The 19,546-nt window shown below is 38.2% G+C and overlaps 3 protein-coding genes across 3 annotated transcripts in view; 2 read left to right on the plus strand and 1 right to left on the minus strand.

The window, feature by feature from the left end:
• Window positions 1–16,544, minus strand: part of bltp3a (bridge-like lipid transfer protein family member 3A) — a 40,299-nt gene extending 23,755 nt beyond the window's left edge. Inside the window, exon 1 of the mRNA XM_067592798.1 lies at window positions 16,455–16,544. The gene's annotated coding sequence lies outside the window, so the exon portion shown is untranslated. The remainder of the gene's footprint in view (window positions 1–16,454) is intronic.
• Window positions 770–9,084, plus strand: LOC137184795 (protein ILRUN-like). Its single transcript, XM_067592796.1, has 5 exons — window positions 770–1,024; window positions 2,842–2,996; window positions 3,114–3,311; window positions 4,916–5,241; window positions 6,661–9,084. The coding sequence occupies exons 1-5, from the start codon at window positions 867–869 to the stop codon at window positions 6,694–6,696; spliced, it is 873 nt and encodes a 290-aa protein (XP_067448897.1). The 5' UTR covers window positions 770–866; the 3' UTR covers window positions 6,697–9,084.
• Window positions 14,104–19,015, plus strand: LOC137184800 (SAM pointed domain-containing Ets transcription factor-like). The gene is made up of 5 exons (XM_067592818.1): window positions 14,104–14,898; window positions 16,484–16,681; window positions 16,836–16,880; window positions 16,981–17,118; window positions 18,525–19,015. Exons 1-5 carry the CDS (start codon window positions 14,481–14,483, stop codon window positions 18,701–18,703), a joined length of 978 nt encoding a protein of 325 aa, XP_067448919.1. The 5' UTR covers window positions 14,104–14,480; the 3' UTR covers window positions 18,704–19,015.
• Window positions 19,016–19,546: the final 531 nt, after the last annotated feature.

Below are 19,546 nucleotides of genomic sequence, written 5' to 3' on the forward strand. Positions count from 1 at the left end.
ATTACATATTATTACGATTATTATTAAACTACAGAAAATGTTTCTGATTTCTTTGTTTTTATTGCATTGTTGTCTACTGATTGGTTAGTTTTTTCTGTTCGTTTTGTGTGCTTGTTGTTGTCATTTTTGTTGTTGTATTTTCCTAGTTAATAATCTTAGTTTTTTTTTTTTTGTTTTTATCCTTAAAGGACCAGCGTGTAGGATTTAGTAGCATCTAGCGGTGAAGTTGCAGATTGCAACCAACTGAATACCCCTCCCCTTACAAACGTGTAGGAGAACTTAAGGTTGCTGCAAAACTTGCAAAAACGTGAATGGCCCTCTCCAGAGCCAGTGTTTAGTTTGTTCATTCTGGGCTACTGTAGAAACATGGCAGTGCAACATGGCAGGCTCCGTGAAAGAGGACCCGCTCCCTATGTAGATATAAAGGGCTCATTCTAAGTTAACAAAAACACAACGTTTCTTATTTTCAGGTGATTATACACTAATTAAAACATACGTATGAATATTATATTCAATTTCTGCCAAGGCCACTAAATTCTACACACTGCACCTTTAAGTTGAGTTGAGATCCATTGTATAAACCTTTAGCTTTTTGACCTCCCCTGTCACATCTTTTATTTTTTATAATCTGGATTTAATGCAGTCTTACGTATGTGCAAATAAAATAAATAAAATAAATAAAATAAAGAAAGCTCAATATTTTCTTTTCTCCTGCAGGCCTGTGGCTCCTCTTTGGGTAACACAGAGGCATAAGATACAATCATGTGACATGCGCACTTGGCCCTGTTGTCGAGTTTGTTATGACAAGCCGAGGCCTCGGACTAAATTAGGAGCGAAGCCCCTGTTTCTGCCGAGGCGAATTCACGATGGAGGGCATGGACCTGGACGTGGACCAGGAGCTCATGCAGAAATTCAGCTGCATGGGTACAACGGACAAAGATATCTTAATATCGGAGTTTCAGAGGCTGCTCGGGTTTCAGCTTAACCCCGCCGGATGCGCCTTCTTCCTGGACATGACCAACTGGTGAGCTCGGGGACTCGGCGGGCCTGCTGCGTGGGGTTAATGTGGAGCGTCTGTGCACTAGCTAGCTCACTACAAAGAAGTTTCTGTACAAAAATAATTAGTTTGGAAAACAGACAAGATAATAATAGGCAGTGTTACCCTCATTGTGACACAGAATGAAAGCGTTTACGTTGGGCATGTGAAGCGTGGGTTCAATGACAGCTAACGACGTTGTAGTAACGTAACTAACGGTTAGCTGAGTCAGTGTGTCTCCGACTTTTGATTGCTCGTCATTTGCTGTTAGCAAATGAACACAGGTTTTACACACCTGATAAACATCCTCATAAAGATAAATAAATAGTAGTTTACACACAAGTTAGTATCTAAGAGGGTGTGTTATTGTAATAAAAATACATTTATTTTCTTTCTGTTAATGTTTGTCGTGGTTCAGGCTGCTGACTGGAGTTTAGTCACCACTTTACTAAGCTAGGTTTGCTAAACTGAACCGATAATTTTATTTATTGTAAAGTATTTTCTCTCCGCTCTGTATTAACTGCTTATTCTGTAGCTATGTGAGGACAATGTTATATAAGTTAGACACCTTATTATGAACGGTGGAAGTGATCAAACGTTAATGTCCGTCTCTCCTTGACCACATTGAGAGTAGCTGCCGTTTATTACGTAACTCCACCAACATGTCAGTTGCAGAGTCGAGCTCAAAGCTCACACAAAGGTGTTGCAAGTCTGGTGAATCTTTACTTACTGTCTATGTGTAGATTTGTTACATACTGAGAGTGCTTAAAGCAGTGAGCATTTCATTTTCGGTTACACATTTTTTTTTTAAATGAAAGTGTAAGCAACGCATGAGTCGTTGTGTGAAAACGAAAATGAATGTGTGAGGGTGTTTGAGTATTTTTTTTTTCTCCCTTTTTTGAGATTAATTTCTCTGCGCACATACAGCTGTACTATGCCAGTGCAGGTCTATGTTAAGTTAACGAGGCAGTGCAGGCTGTAGTTGTATCACGTGATGCCGTGTAATAGCTCCTCTGCAACGGGCTTTCTAAAAATAAAAAGTGCTGCTTTGTGGATGACCAGCATGTCACGAGAAGCACCCAGTATGAATCTCTCTGGGTCTGCGGACATCTCAGTTGTGGCCTTCATGTTGCAATTTAACCAGTCACTAAAAAATGCCACAAAATGATACTACTAAGAATGAAATACTCCAGTAGCTACAAATAAATCTCTTGTATGAAAATGCAATTTTTTTTCTGACATGCAGGTTTATTTAAAGGGCCTTAGCAGGATTCCCCTGGTTTTTTGTTTTCATTGGTCTTATACATGCTGATGTGTGTTCTGGGGTTTTCTGTCAACATTCAAACATTATTTTGTCAGCATTCAACTACAGCACAGCTTTCATGAGGCTTTGGCACCATGCCAGTAGCTAAGACTCATGGGATATGTTTAAAGCTGAAACAATCAATCAATAGGTTGAAGGACAAATATTAATTGGAAATAATTCTGATAATCGATTAATCGTTTAAGTCGTTTCTCTCTAGCCAAAATGCCTCTCATTTATTGGTTACAGCTTCTCAGTTGTGAGGATTTGCTGATTCTCTTTGTTTAATGAGATTGTAAATTGAATATATTTGGGTTTATTCTGTTGATCAGACAGAATAAACTATCTGAAGACGTCACTGTAGGCGTTTAGAAATCGTGACAGGCATTTTCCACTATTTTTGATATTTTATAGACCTAATAATTAATCAAGAAATTAATCAGTTCCCTCTGCATATATCACATGTTACGCTCATCTGTATTTCTTCCTTCTGTTTTCCCAGGAATTTACAGGCAGCCATTGGAGCCTACTATGACTTTGAGAGTCCCAACATCAATGCACCATGCATGTCCTTTGTAAAGGATGTGACGATCGGTGAGGGCGAATCTGTTCCACCTGACACACCTTTCACAAAGACCTGGAGGATACAGAACACAGGTAGAACATACTTCCTTCTGGAAACAAACACTGTGTATAATTTACATGTTACACTGTAATTTGATTGAACACAGATGTCATGTAGAGTTAAAGCACAGCTGTCTGCCTGTCTTCCAGGTACAGAGTCGTGGCCTCCTGGAGTTTGCCTGAAGTATGTCGGAGGAGATCAGTTCGGTCACGTGAACATGGTGATGGTGCGGTCCCTAGACCCTCAGGAAATGGCTGACGTTAGTGTGCAGATGCAGAGCCCTGTGTCTCCTGGCATGTACCAGGGCCAGTGGAGAATGTGCACAGCTACTGGACTTTACTACGGAGGTGAGGACAGAAAACTGTACACCAAAAATTAATAAGAATTGTGGATTTTTAAGAGCTGAGTATAAGGTTGCAATGCTTTTTCATGTTCAGCAGGTGAGGTGCTGAGATCATGTTAGCTAGATGGTTATTAGAGTAATTTTTTTGGCATTTCTGTTTTCTTAGAGAACAAGAGAGCTACACTTGAGTCCATCAGTGTGTTTACATGCACTTAACTGTCATGTAAACGAGAAACCTGGTTTCTGTAACCAGTGAAGGGGATTATAGAAACTTGGTTTGCCCTTTTTATGAGTACACATGTACTTTCCCTGTCTGCAAGACTGCAGACAGCGAAAGCACAGTGGAGCAGCTCAATGAAAGGAAAGATCATTACATGCAATGATGTGTCCTGATATTTAAAATGCATCCGCCCAAAGTCTGATTGAAACTGAAACTAACACAAAATAGCCTGTAGAAGTCTAAATAAGTCAGTTTCCACAGCTGAACATTTGATTGTTTGTTAAATTTAGACACTTTCACACTGTTAGGAAAGCACTGCTTATCTCTCTCTCACTGTGCTGTCAGGATGCTCTGACACACATACAAAAAAAAAAAACGAAAAAAAGTCAGGAATCAGCGGCTTCTATCACTAATACAGTAAAAATTAGTAAGCCACGCTTCCAAAATCAGGTTGGAGGTAGGAGAGAAATCTGGTAACTGATCTGCTGCCTGTTTACAAGGATTTACAGTAACTAGGCTACTACACTGCAGGTAAACGTGTCCCCCAATTAACCACAAAACCTGGTCTCTCTGGGTAACCTGGTAACTTAAGTGCATGTAAATGCACTGCATGTCGTGTATATATTTTGTCCAGTAACATCAGTATTAAAAGTTGTCATCCCCCCTTGCCAGGCTTTCAAGCTCTTATTGAAATATTAGATTTTACTGCAGCTTTTTTTGTATGACCCAATTGTAAATATTCCCTCAGTGCACTGCCCTTTTCAAATAGATAGTTATTTGTTTTAAACTAGGCTGCAGATACGCAAATATACACACAGTTATTTTAGTCAGCCGTAGTAGGCAAGAGTCATTCCTGAACATACAGTGCGAGGTCATTTTTTATGCTTTTTACCGCAGTAAAACTATTAAAATATTAGATGGCCAATCTGTTAACATGCACAAATTGAATTAAGAGTCATTCATTTAACTGATTTATGTCTTCCTGCTACTTCAATGTGCATGATGGATCGCAGCAGGAAATCCCCGAAGACTATCGTACTTACAAATTAAGCAGCAAAGGAATACTCAATTAAAAAATGATACTTGGCCTTAATATTTCATTAATGTTAAGGTGGTCACAGAGATAATTCCTCACCTGACACCATCAATTTCCTGGTTTTAAGAGAGAAAAACGAACTGCAGACCTGGAGCACTTTAAATTGTTGAGTTAATTGGATTTTTATGATTTATAGGTTTTGTAATGTAAGCTTTTGGTATTTCACACCTATATAGGCACAATCCCCTGTTTTAGATAGAGACCCAGTAACATAATACACAACTCTATCTTACTGGAGGATAGTAGTGTCAGTGGTTTTGTATATTATAACATAGTTTGTTTCTCTTGACAGATATAATTTGGGTGATCCTGAGTGTGGAGGTCGGAGGCCTCCTCGGCGTCACGCAGCAGCTTTCCTCCTTCCAAGCCGAGTTCAACACCCAGCCTCACCGCAGCCTGGAGGGAGACTACAACCCCTTCGCCTCGCCAGAGAAAACCAAGTGCCCCAACAGCAACAACAACAGCCTCCACCATGACGGCGGCCACATGGTCTCAGAGGAACATTGGCAGGGAAGCCCCAACCAGCTGCAGCAAGATCAGAATGGACTTTCACACAACTCTGTGGATATAGTAGCAAACCGTCTACAAAGCAATCTATCAGTAGTCTCTTATAACCAGGTAAGACATGTCATGGGGCAAGGAGATTCTCCATACCAGTGAATCAGGGTTGGGGTTGTTTTCTTCATCAAACTGACAGAATAACTTCAAAACCTGAAATTAATTAACTTGTTTCATCTAATTTTTAAAGGGAAAAATGAGTATAAGGAGGAGAATAACTCAGTTGAAAGTATCACCAACATTTAGATCTATCTATCGAGTGGGGAAGTATTCATCATATTTTTTTGTTATTTCAATTTAAATTACCACGGAAAACATTGCTCAGGGCTACGGTATCAGAGCAGTTGAGATAAATGAATTGGGTTGGTTGTTCTCCCTATTTCCCCATATTAAATTAAAGCTACAAGTCCATTCCTCCCCATGTATTTTCTTTAAACTGATCCTTCAACAAACAAGACCAAGAGTCTGCGAGGCTGCAATCGGGGACAGCTGTGATTTGAGCTAAACGCTAACGTCAGCATGCCAACATGCCCGCAGTGGGCTGAGCAAAACTCGGGAGGAGCGGCTGAGTTTGTTACTAAAATGAGTATAGCTGGTCCACCTTAAAGGTCAGTCCACCTTAAGTGAGCCCGGTCAGGTTGTCGCTTACTTTGGGGCTACATAACGTGTCGCTGTCTTTTCAACCGCTGAACTGCTGACACAGGCGTTTTCATTATTTTAACTTTAGCAGTATGCAGTGTGGGTTGGACAATAGCCAGCAGTACATTTAGGGAAGGCTTATCCTTCTCTAGCCCCTGATGGGAATGTTATTTGTACTGCAGCTATATGGTGATAAAACAAAGTATTGGGCAGATTGAAATTTTGACTGTAGTGTACTTTGGATGCCGGCAGCTGATGTTTTACAGTTATTGAGCATGTGAAGCAGCTGCTGACGTATTTACAATGTTTGAGTTAAGGCAACAATGCGAACTCATTGCTCAATATGAGATTGTCTTAATCTAAAGTATACAGTGGATATGAACATGAAAGCAAGATAAATCATGTCAGAACCTTTTACACCTTTAATGTTAAATTGCATTATATACACAATATTTAGGTTTGTGTTTTAAACTTGACTTTTATAGGTGTTGCAATTTAACATTAAAGGTGGAAAAAGATGATTTTATGTGTTTAATTTCCAACAGATTTTTGGCCATCAGTCAATCAATCAGAAAAAGGGATATTATTGAAAGCATACTTGACATGTAGAACTGCTGTTAAAGTAAAAAATAAAATATTTTTTATTTTATTATACAGTCTGAGCCGATTCGTTGGCTGTACGTATAATGAAAGCTCTATTCTTGTAGTATGTATGTATAAGACAGTTAAATTATACAATTAAATCCTCGTTCTGTCTCATTTTTTTAATTTTCTACTCATGACGCAGCTCTACTATCTGTTTTTTTTTGTTTTTTTTTTAATCATTCCCCTTCTTTACAGGGTATACAGGAGCCCTCTCCCTTTGGGCACTCTTAAATATGGGACTTGTCACAGAGAAGCAGCACTAAACCGTACCTCTGGAGTCTGTCACACCAATAAGTGAATGAAGAGGCTTTATCAGTAGCTGGTGGAGAGTCAGGAGGTTCTAATCACTTTATGCAAAGTCGCTCTCCACTTCAGCGACACTCTTGAGAAACCAGAGGCCAACGCTTCTGACGTGCAGCTCAACCAACATCCCACACCCACTGTATGCACGTGTGAATGCTAAGTTAAAAATGAGTGCTATGAGTCTTCTGAGTGATAACTTTTTTTTTTTCTTCTTTTTTTTTTCTCCCCCCCCTCCCCAAAAAATTTTTTTAGTTGTCAGAGTGAAAATGAAACAATGATGCCAGGAGTGTGTATTTGTGAAATTCTGTGTATATGTGTGTGCATTGTGCAACCTGAAAGAGATACTTTGGAGGAAAAGCCATTTATTTTGCCAACTGATTCTCCAGTTTCTGCTCTGACTGCCCAGATATATTGATTTGATTTCTGGACCAGTTCCCTGTAACTAAATCTGATAATATGGGCGTCTTACATTTTATCTGAATTGTTTAATATGCGGTTTTTAAGAAGTGACATATTCCACAAATATATCTGAAGCTCATTTAAAGGCCAATTCATTTTTTTTTTTTTTTCCATGCAACATGGCTCATGCATTATGAGCAATCATTTATATGCTGTTATAGTACCTTCAAACAGAGATGCAATGCAATTTTCCTCCACTGGAGGGAGTCCAGTTATCATTACTCTAAGATGAGACTAACACTGAGAATCAGAACTCTCATATACAGTATAGCTCCCATAATTTGGGAAAGTATAGTCCACATTATTGTGCAGGAACATATTTTTATAAAGCTAAGTTTTACAGCCAACAATTATTATTATTACTATAATTATGCTTCATATTGTCAACAGGACTTTTTGGAGTTACTTAAATGGACTTTTGTGAAATTGAATTTGATTTGGTTTAAACAGTCCTGTGAGAGAGTGAGGGTTTCTTCCCATATATTAAGTCATTGCTGGCACCTGGCATATATATACACATCTATGTAATATCAGAAGAATAGTAAGTAATGGTGATAATGCAGTATTAAAGATTAGATTATACACATGGGATATATTTCTAAAATTAGAGCCACAGCTCTTTTTTTTTATCAAATAACAGCCTGTTGAAGAGGCTTTTATGGCCCATTAAGAGCCATCACCGTCATAACCATCCATCTATTTTCTTTACTACTTCAACTGCTTAAGGTCAAGAGAATCAGTGATGTCTTCTCATATAATAAAGACTTCCCCAGTGAGTGTCTGAATCTAAGATTTAGTTTAGTTTTACATGCTTGCATTAAATTTTAACAACCCAAGATAACAGGGTTAATTCACCCGCTGTAAGACACTGAAGTGATATGAATGAGGATGAAGAGCTATATACTATTAAGAAAAAAAATTAAAACATAAATGTGTTTTGTCGCCTTGTTCTGAATTGTCATTTTAAAGCTGCTTTTATCTTGTTAAGTTGAATGTGTTTGATGAATGTAGAAGAGGATAATGTTTTAGGAAACATATTCATTTACCCAAAGATTCTACATTGTGTATTTGCATTGAATTTGCATCTATATTAATATTATTATTCTGCATTTTCCTGTCTCTTGTTAAAGTTATGCACTACGTTTGTGTCTACAAATGTTCTCACAAATCATTGATGAGCCAAACACACAAAAATACATTTGAAAATTTTGATCCTGTTAGATCGTTTTAAGATGCAAACCAAACCAAGAAATTTACAAAGACATGACAGAATCATGAATCCTTAAGAATTGTTACTGCATAGTTAGATGCACTAACTAGCTGGTCTATGCACTGAGCAAAGCGACATCCATGATAAGGCCTATGTGTATTTTCCTCCTCCAACAAGCACAGTTAAGTCCTGAAGGGTTTATCGACTCTGTGATTTTTATCTGTCATTCGCAGCCGGTGTGTTAGACCACCTTGACAGGTAAACACCCTTTTAATTAAGTCGCTAACCGTAAGCCCCGGGGATACTGAGCTTTTTGACAACATGACAATACTAGCCAACACTACAACATGCCGTGAGGATATCTAGGTCTCTTTGCCATTTCACAGAACGTTGTGCATTTCCTGTCCAAAACGTTAAAGACAAATGTTTCTCCCCCTGTCGTTAAAAGGTACCGGCTGTCAATGTCAATTCAGCGAGTGCAAAGTGTGTTTATGAAGTTTCCACTGGCCAGATAGCAGAAGGAATCAGTTGGCATTAGACTCATACAACAGCACATTTATGAGAGTGAGGAAGTGCATAAAGATGAAAGCTTTTTTCTTGTATGTTTGACGAATGTTTGTATGATTAAATTATCACAGAAAAGTAAAGTGTTGGGCTTTGTGTCATCTTTCACAGTTTCCAGGACTCAGGAGCTGTTTTTATTTTGCTGTTTTCATAAAGATTATTAGGTTATTATTAGCTTTCTCTGTTTTTGTTCTTCTGAACAAAGACAAGGCATCCCCTGTCGTCTACTCTCAGACATTAAAAAGGTTTTCATAGTTTTTAATCTAGTTTGCATTTCTATGTTGTGTGTGTTGTGTCTATGCTGTTATACACACTAGCGCAACTGTTTTATGAATTATCTCTGGAGGAGATGACATCTTGATTTGGGAAATTATTTTAAAGGTCAATGGCTCACTATTTTTATCAAATATTCTCTACAATATATGGTCATTTTTTTAATAGCTACTGATAAACAGCGGCTTTATCTGTTGTTTTTTTAGTAGCTGCACACCAAATAAAGCATGACAGACAAATACACTTTTTTGTGAGACAGTGTAGCTTTAGACAGACCTTGGCCGGTAGATATACTAATGAAGTTTTTCTCTTTATTTATTTTAAGGGGGGTGTCAGATTACATGTTAGCCTGGAGGTTTACTGGTCAAATGCTGCATGCAGCTCCTTTAAATTGCCCCAGCTCTCCCAGTCAACAGCTCTGTCCAGCTGCAGACTGCACAACCAAACTGCCTGAAGGAGCAACTCTCGCTTCCCATGAGCTCGGCTGAATGTTACATGTACAGTAAATGTGTCACAACTGCACAAGAGAACTATGAAGGTTGCACAATAAATATGAGATTAGCTTCTGAATGACTCACTGTGAAGGTCCAGTGGAGTAAAAATTATTTGAAGTTATTGGGCAACTGATAAAAGCAGATGTAGTTTTTCAGGCAGTAGCACCTTATAGCATGAATCTATGCTAACTTCAATGATGGAAAGCTGTAATTCTGCCATTTTTAAGGAGGCCTTTAAAGATGATTAATGTGGCTGGATAGACAGGCAGTAGCTCCTTTGAATATTTCGACACAACCGCACAAACATTACTGTTTAGTTTAAGCAAACATTTGCACACTCTTGCTTTCTCCTTCCTTCTCTCTATAACTCCTGTCCTCGCTCTGTGCGCCACTTATTCATGCTTTGGAGCCAATGTGTCCTTTTCTTGTGTCATGTGAATTTAAGCTGAGATCAAGCCTACAAAATACACACTAACCACACAGTGAGATATTAATAACCAATACAAAGGATCCTCTCTCCTCAAGCAAGATTCCCATATGTCTTTCTGTTTATACTGACAGTTTCTGACATAATTTCTGTCACTTTCCATCTCATCACTTCTGTCCCATTGATCACCAGAAGGTCCAATGTTGACTGTTTGGGTCCATTTGGTTTTCTTCACCATGGAACCAGGCACCATAATTCAGTTGTATCTTCCTCAAGCTTTGCCGAACTGGAAAGCTACTATATGCAAATAGTGTGCTAATCCTCATTATTCATGCAAAATAGCAGTGGAACAACCTCACAGTGTGTGTTAGCACCACTCAAGTATTCATCAAGTGTGATTTAACTTTTTCTACAGCAAGTTTCCCAGTTCCTTGAGTCTAAAGCATTTCTGGACCTGAGCTGTAGATTTATGCCAAAATTGGCATTGATCTCAAAAAAATATTCCTCACCTCTCACACAGAATTTTGACCTTTTACATGATTATTGGATCAGATTAGATTGGATAACATTTGATTTCACCGGTGCTTTGGCTTTAGTAGGTTTTGTATTTTATGTTCACAAAGTTTGAAAACTGCCCTTCTTGAAATGTTCTTAATAAAAAAAAAAAAAAACAGCTTCTCCCCAGGCTGTTAAGACTCACCAGGTTTGTTTACTTAAGGAACTCTCCATACCAATACTGCCCCAGGTCATTATTAAGTAGGCACTTAGCAGCCTCCCTCATTGAGACACACCCTTTCTTTCAGAATTGATATGTCACAAAGGCATTGTGTCCCAAATAAGTCAAACTCTTGCTACTTGGGCCAGGAGTCAAACAAGGTGTCTTCATATTTGAAGGGGACAGGAGGGCTCCAGCCAGCTCTTAGTGCTGGGAAGGAGACAGAACTAGATGTACAGCACATCCTCACACGAGGGCAAATGACTTTAAAACTTCAGAGGATCTTGACATTTATCTACACTGAAACTAAGACACAGGAACAGTTCAGAAGAAGAGCCAGACAGAGCTGAGAAGAGGCCTCAACCACAACTCTACCGAAATCCACTTTTTTCAAACACTGTCAAGGTAAGACTGCAGACAGCTCATTATAATACTTGGAATACTGCTTTTACTATACTACTGTTATTACTAGTACATGATAATATCTGCTACCACCACCGCTACCGTTTCTACCAGTAATCGAAGAAGTAGTTTTCCAATTCTATAATTTAATAATACTCCACTACAAATTAGTCACTACAAAGTCTTACTTTTGAAGTTTTACCGTAGTTAATATAATAGTGTAATATTAATCATAATATATATATTAATGTCATAGCTTTTCATGGTGTAGACATTTTCATACTGTCTATGTATCTTGAACATTGCCACACTCTAAAATTATTGCATCTGTTTTTAATTTCTCTATTATTATTTTATGTATCTGCAAATTAACTAGTAACTATAGCAATCAGATAAATGTAGTGGAGTCAAATACACAATATTACCCTCTGAAATGTAATGATGCAGATGTGTAAAGTCGCATTAAAATGGAAATACTCATGGAAAGTACCCCAAAATTTTAGTAGAGTACAGTAAATGTACTTTCCAACACTGTCCATTACTGCCATTACTACTACTACTGCTACTACTATTACCGCCACTGTTATTACCACTCTTGCTATTAAGTGCACTGCTGTTATGACTGTAATGTATTACTATTTCTACTCCCAACCACATCCACTACAACTATTATTACCATTACAGTGACTAGAGGCAATTAGATTACTGCCACCACATACTTATATACTATATTACTATAATACTACTACTACTACTACCAATAATAATAATAATAATAATAATAATAGTGTAATAATGATAACTTTATTTATATAGAACTATTCCAAACGGAGTTACAAAGTGCTGAACATTCAAATCAACAGAATAAACTGTAAGAATGCTAAAATAATTAGAAGTATTTAAAAGTACAACACATAATGAAACAGTAAATCAATGAGGGGCATAAGAAAGAATAGAACCAAACAGGATAAAAACAATAGTAACAAATTAAGGAAATGCTATCTGATAAAAGTGAGCTTTAAGAAGTGATTTTTTGTGGTATACTCAAATTAATGTGTATTCTAATGTCTACCCTGTCTACAAGTATGAAATATTGAAAGTAATGTGTTTTAAATGGGAATGTAGACAATTGAACACAGACTTTAGCAAGAATTTACTATAAAGTACACCTTTATTCCAAATGTTTATTTTCTGATAAATGTGTATTTAATTTGGATGAATAGCAACTCATAAAGGTGTGTTATCAAACACCTGTCCTTTTGTTCAAATAACAGCGGAATGCAGCAAGCGAATGACCAGAGTGTTTCATATTGATTAAATGCCTCTCGTATCAGTTTGGCTGCTAGCTGATGAAGTGTTAAAACAGCACCAAATATAAATCTACAAATAATAGACTTTGCGCTTTTCTTTTCTTACGAGCATGCTGCCTTCATTTGAGCAGCACAGAATCTCCTCACACACACAGAAAAGACATTTGTGCCAGAGAGAACGGATAATCTAGAAGAACAAGTTTTCTTTTTTCTTTTTCTTTTCTTTTTTTTTTTTAACCGCTGCCAAACATTTGAACTGCTAAATACCTGGAGGCAAGGAAATAATGGTAGAGACATGGACCATGTGTCCAGACATCTAGACCTTTCTTCTTCTTCTTTTTGAAATTTTCTCCTATTTTGACATTTGTTAAATTTGTGGTGACCCTGTTTTACTGTAATATTATTATCGATCTTGCCGCACTGCACACTAAAAGAGCAAGTGTACAGCCACGCAATTAATCATTCTGAAACTCTGGAAATGAAATGTAAATGTGGGAAACATTAGACAATAGACTATAAATAACAGCTTCTGCAGCTATTACTGTCATCTTAGCCTCACTTCTGATGTTCCAGTAACATTGGATGTCATTTCAAATGTGCCAAAACCTACTCAAAAGAAAAACTGTCATCTTAGCCTCACTTCAATCATTTCATCCGTATTCGTAAGCCTGCTGTGTTAACTGAACAGATTTTATCTTTTCTACTGCTTCTGAGAAATGCCTTGTTTCCTGCCACACCGACTCACACAATGTGTCATTGTATTGACAATGCTTTGGATTGGAGGAGAGGTCCCCTGATCAATTCACCTCAGAACAATACTTAGCGTTAAACAAAAGGTAACCTGTGATATTCAGAGTGAATAGAGTCTGAGTGCAGCTGAAGATGCAGATCATTATTCATTAGACCTTTAGTGAAGTCTGCTTCTGTCTTTTGTACTGCTTCATATATTCAGACAGATAGAAATACACCGTGCATTAAATGAGTACAAATGTAGTTTGGTTACTGCCTGTTGAAATATATAGTTTAAGTTTTCATCCATTTGTCAAATTAAATACTGGCATACAGCACCACTCCCAGTCTCTTACTCATACTGTGATGAAACTGTTCCAACTTATCTTTTATCCACATATTATATGTGTCACACCCTTTATCAAGTTTTCTTCTGCAATTAATTTGTGATCCATTTTGCAGACTTGATGTATTTCATATTTTTTGAAAGGCATTGGGTATTACACAATCCCATTCATTTTGAAGTTAAAATGGACAAACGCATTCATTTTTACTTGATAGTCGGTGTTTCAAAGAAGGCGTTGAATTTCCTCTTTCTTATCTGTATTCATGAGCTGAAAGGTGAAGGAGATTGGATTCAGATATTGTTGAATGATGTTGACAAAATAGGTCAGTATTTCACACAGTTTGACATAAATATTTTCAAACATTAAGATTTATGTCAAAAATCTAAAAATACTTTCTTACAGATTCTGGATTAGAAATATGAAACTTGACATTTGAATTACATTAAAAAAAACACACCGAAAGACAAACAAAGACAAAGGTGAATTTAACTGTCACAAGCCTCCAGTTGACAAAGCTTGAATGACTGACTCTATATTTCAAAGTGAGTCCCAGCAAAGTAAATACCATAGAACAAAATGTCAAGTTGACTTTAGGATTGCTACTGTTTAAATATTGGGCATTGGGGTATGGTTTCAGAGCAGCATCGATGCCACTCTGTCTCATCAAACAATGTCATGCTTGAAAATGTCACGTAGGAGGTAAATCTGTTATGACACCGATGACAACATTTTGTGAAAACAGTGCTTTCCTTTTTTTTTTTAAGTATTAAAGCAACCTGAGCATGGGGAGTCCAGGCTGTGAACACATGGGTTTCACTGCACACTCGCCTCTCTACATCAGTCATCCCCACACTGACACCAGGATGGCCTGGGTGGACGAGGTGGAGGATATCAAGCCACCCCGCAGTTTGTTGGGAATCCCTGAGCTCAGCTGGCCGGGGGTCTACCTCCCCTGCTACGACAGATTAGCTAAAGAGGAGAACCCCTGGGTGCTGAAGATGACAGAGGCCCCTGTTCCCGCTGCTCCTACCGCTAGGACTCCGGAGCTGAGCCCGCCTGCGCCCAGCCAAGCCCAGGATCCCCCCTCTGAGATGCAGGTTCAAGTGGAGGAACGTTGTCTGGAGCAAGTCCAGTCTATGGTGGTGGGAGAAGTGCTGAAGGATATCGACACGGCTTGCAGGCTGCTCAACATTGCACCAGGTACAACTGTTTAATGTCACATAACTCCAGAGAGACATTTAAATAAAGAAAGTGTTGACAGATGTTGTAGTTTAGTAAATTTAAACTTTCAAAGGCCATCATTTGTTTGTTTGCTTTCACTTTAACATCCATAGTGACACAGCTGACACCTGGTGAACATCTGAGGCTCTGCCCACCTTGTGCAAACTTTTCTGTTGACAGATGATTTTCTTCACTTGAACAGAGTCTATAGAGCCTTAAAATCATACACTGTGTGGGTGATTGCTTGCTTTTATTATTTGTATTAGGAGACACACATTAATGGAGGCTTATAAATCATGTTTTATCACAGTAACATAACTTGAAAGAGTACTCCAGCAATATAGCTTTGCACTTCCATATTCGTTGGGCCATAAGCCCCAGAAATGCTGGATCCTACATTTCCCATAATGCAACAAATAGCATGTTAGATGGCAATGACAGTCCACAACAACTGGATGGATTGCCATGAAATCTGGTTGAGACATTCACGTTCCCCTCATGATGAATTGTAATCATTTTGGTGATCTCTTAACTTTTTATCTAGTACCATCATTAGTACATAATTTTAAATTGTCCAAAATTTGGTTTACTGGTGACTAAATACCTGCAAAATTAATGACATTACTATCAGCCTCAGCTACGCTTTGTGCTGATTAGCAAATGTTAGCATGCTAACACACGCACAGCTCCACGTACCCAGTTTGTAATGCAGGCTTTCTCTCTAAAATTGTAGTCTCCAAGCCCAAAATGAGATACATACTCCCACTTTTAATTAACATGTTAGTCATTATGCAGCACAGCACTGAAAACTACTGCCTGATGGTTTTAACAACGCCCAAACCCTGCAACTTTTAAATCCAGACTGATAACCTTATTGTTCTCAAGAGTTTTTAACTAAACGCTTTTAAAACTCATGGTTTTATTATTATTGTATTATTATAATTATTATTTATTAATCTTTTTATTATTGTTATTATTATTATTATTATTATTATTATTATTATTATTATTATTATTTAATTCTACTTCTTAATTTTTATTTGCATTTCTATATAAATTTTATCTCTTATTTTGCTCTTTTCCAATTGTGACTTTGAACTGTATTGTTTTAACTTCCTTGTACGGCACCTTTAATCTACCTCTGTTTATGAAATGTGCTTTATAAATAAAACTGCCCTGCCTTTAAATTAACATAATGGTGACTCAAATCCGTCAACAGCAGTTTTAGCTCTTGCTTTTGTATTCTGGTTTGATTAATGAACGTTAGTCATACTGTCATCCAGACCAATTCTAAAAAATCACTCTGTATTAAGATACGCACCAAAACTATGACAATCTGAAATGTGGTAAATGGAGTCAGAGAGCTAAAGGAGGGTAGAGAATTATGCTCAACAACATAACTGCATGTAATTCAGAGTCAAATAAGAGCTTCATCAGAACAAAAAATTGTCACTATTTAGAGCCTGGTGGTTGACATATTTTCAGCATCTGAAAATCCAAGCTGAACATGTGGAAATGTGTGTGAAGGAAAATACCTTATCGCTTTCTGTTCTCCTCTTTATAGACCCCTTAGACTGGAGCTGTGTGCACGTTCAGAAGTGGCTGCTCTGGACTGAGCACCTGTACAGGCTGCCTCAGGTCAGCGCAATGTTTCAGGGGCTGAGTGGGAGGGATCTGTGCTCCATGACAGAAGCAGATTTCAGACAACGCTCCTCGCAGTTTGGAGACATGCTATATGCTCATCTGGACATCTGGAGATCTGGTAAGAAAAAGAGGAACACTGGGAATTAAACCTACATCAACCCTGCTGTAATGTTAGCAAATTGTGAAACAAATGCATTGTGACCAAGACTAAAGACATGGTTGTTAGTATTTTGTGTGGTGAATATGTAGTTATTTTTTGTCTGTTTTTTTAGCTGTAGCAATGAAGGACCGCTGCCCACCAGAGGATGGCAAATCTGGTAAGTTCTTGGTTAGAGATTAGAGATTTCTATACAAAAAAACCTCAAACAATTTAGTCAGAAAGTTGACATCTGGTCTCTAAAATGTCCCCTATATCAGCAGCTGATGATGATTCCTGGTCAGATGTGATGTGTAGCTACCCCACCCAGCCCATCCACCTGTGGCAGTTCCTCCGAGAGCTGCTCCTCAAGCCTCATAACTACAGCCGCTGCATCCGCTGGCTCAACAAAGAGAAAGGTAAGGCAATCAAAGAACTCACAGAGAGTTGTGGGCAGAGAAACCGGATGACAGTTCGGCTCACACCACACATTTCCTTTCATTAAGCTGCTTCAGTTTCAAGGTCCTGGTATTGTGCATGCTGGCTCACAGTCAGTCATGATTTACAGAGACACCTGAATAGCCATCGTTAATGTTATTAGTAACACCTGTGCTTTTTCTACTCAAGTCAAAATGTCTCCTGTGAAAAAGGCCTGTAATCTTATCTATTTCAGTTTTTCTTTTGAGTAGGTTTTGGCACATTTGAAATGACATCCAATGTTACTGGAACATCAGAAGTGGTCAAATGTAGAGGCATTAGCAGTCATCTGAGAATTGTATTAACTGTATAAATAACTATAATTTTATAACCTAAATTTAAAGTATATTTCTTTTTCCCAGATAAATGGCTATTTTTAACTCTCTAGATCTCAGAAAATACTAAATGATCAACTTTTTATCTCTACTTAAAGGAGATTAAAGGACATTTCGGGAAATTGATTGTTCACTTTCTAGCTGAGAGTTAAAAGAGAGGATTGATACCAACCTCAAATATGGCTAAAGCTTCAAATATGAAGCTACAGCCAGCAGCTGATTAGCGCAGCTTAACATGAAGACTGGAAAGAGGGGAAACAGCTAGCCTAGCTTTGTTCAAAGGTGACACCAGCACCTCTAAAATACATTATTAGTCACTGTGGCTAGGCAGGAAATAGCCCCGCACATAACCTTTTCTTTGAACTATAAACTGTAATGTTTTGTATGGATAAAACTAATACAGATAAAATGTGTTAATTAGTGAGATTTAGAGGAGCTGGGAGGCAGATTTTTTAACCTTTGGACAGGGCAAGGTAACCGTCCCCTGGCTGTAGCTTCATAATTAGCATAACCCTAAAACAAATATACATTACGTACACATAGTAATGGATTTTCGGCCATGCTAGGGGCATGACTCCAGGGATGGCAACAACTATTGGATGGACTGACATGAAATTTGGTACTGACATTCATGTCACACTCAGTATTGTAACCACTTTGGTGATCCTCTAATTTACATCTAGTGCCATCATTAGGTCATAATTCAGAATTGTCCTAAAATTGGTTTATGGTTAAATACCTGCAGAACTAATGGCATTCCCATCAGCCTCTTGTACTTTGTATTTAGTGCTAATTTGCAAATGCAGGCATACTAAAACGCTAAACCAAGATGAACATGGTAAACCATACTATCAGTATGTTAGAACTGTCAAGGTGCGCATGTTGGGATATGCTGACATTAGCATTCAGCTCAAAGTACTGCTTTGTCTACAGCTTCACAGAGCCGCTGGCTGTAGACTCTTGTTCACCTCTGAATCCACACTGAGTCATTTTTTTGTTTCTTCTGTCCAAAGGAATTTTCAAAATAGAAGACTCAGCTCACGTGGCCAGGCTATGGGGCATCAGGAAGAACCGCCCGGCCATGAACTATGACAAACTGAGTCGCTCTATACGCCAGTACTACAAGAAGGGCATCATCCGAAAGCCTGATGAATCACGCAGGCTGGTCTACCAGTTTGTCAACCCTGTATGATGAAGAAGATCGGCCGATCAGAGCTGAATGAGCTGAGGGGCAACCAAAGATATGCTGGACATACAGTGCGAGTAATATGAACTCTGAAGCTCGCTCACTGATGTTTCCTTTCGATTGTAAAGACTGCCTACTGAAACATGCACTCCTGCCTATCAATCTCACTCTATAAGTCTTAAAACTGGATATTATTTTATTTGTTTGTCTTTAGCACTCATGTTTGAAATGCGTTTTTGGGGTGCTGTTTGGTTTCTCAAAGGACACATACTGTATTTATTCTTCTCATTGGGAAAACTTTCAAGGAATATTTTCTCATTTCAGGATACGCTCATTTGATATCTTGTTGAGAGTTAGATGAGTTGATTGATAACGCTATTACGTCTGTACGGTAAACATGTAGCCGGTGAGCTTAATTTGTCATAAAGGGGAAAACAATTAGCCAGAGTCTGCCCAAAGGCAAAAAAATCTGTCTATAAGCACTTCTAAAGGTCCAAACACACTGAAAACATCTGATGCGCGCTTTGAAGTACGCCTGTTGTTTTAAATGGCCAAACACACACCTAAAGCATTATGAGGCACCTCAGACTGCCTTGATGCCCCTATTCTGAACTTGTTTTGATTTTGGAGCGTCAAATAAGGACCCAGCGACCAAAAAAGAGTCAAAAAAGAGAGCTACAGAGCTAGTGAGCGAGAGAGAGAGAGACACAGCAGTTGAGCGAGGAGAGGGAGCAGCGGTAGAGAGAACAAAGCAGTGAATGAGAAATAAAACGTTATTTTCTGAGTGTTTCACGGCGGTTGTGTTCTAAAGCACAAATAAATAACCAGACGATTGACTGTTGAAACAGA

The sequence above is a fragment of the Thunnus thynnus genome, chromosome 6, assembly GCF_963924715.1.
Source record: "Thunnus thynnus chromosome 6, fThuThy2.1, whole genome shotgun sequence".
NCBI classification, from domain to species: Eukaryota; Metazoa; Chordata; class Actinopteri; order Scombriformes; family Scombridae; genus Thunnus; species Thunnus thynnus.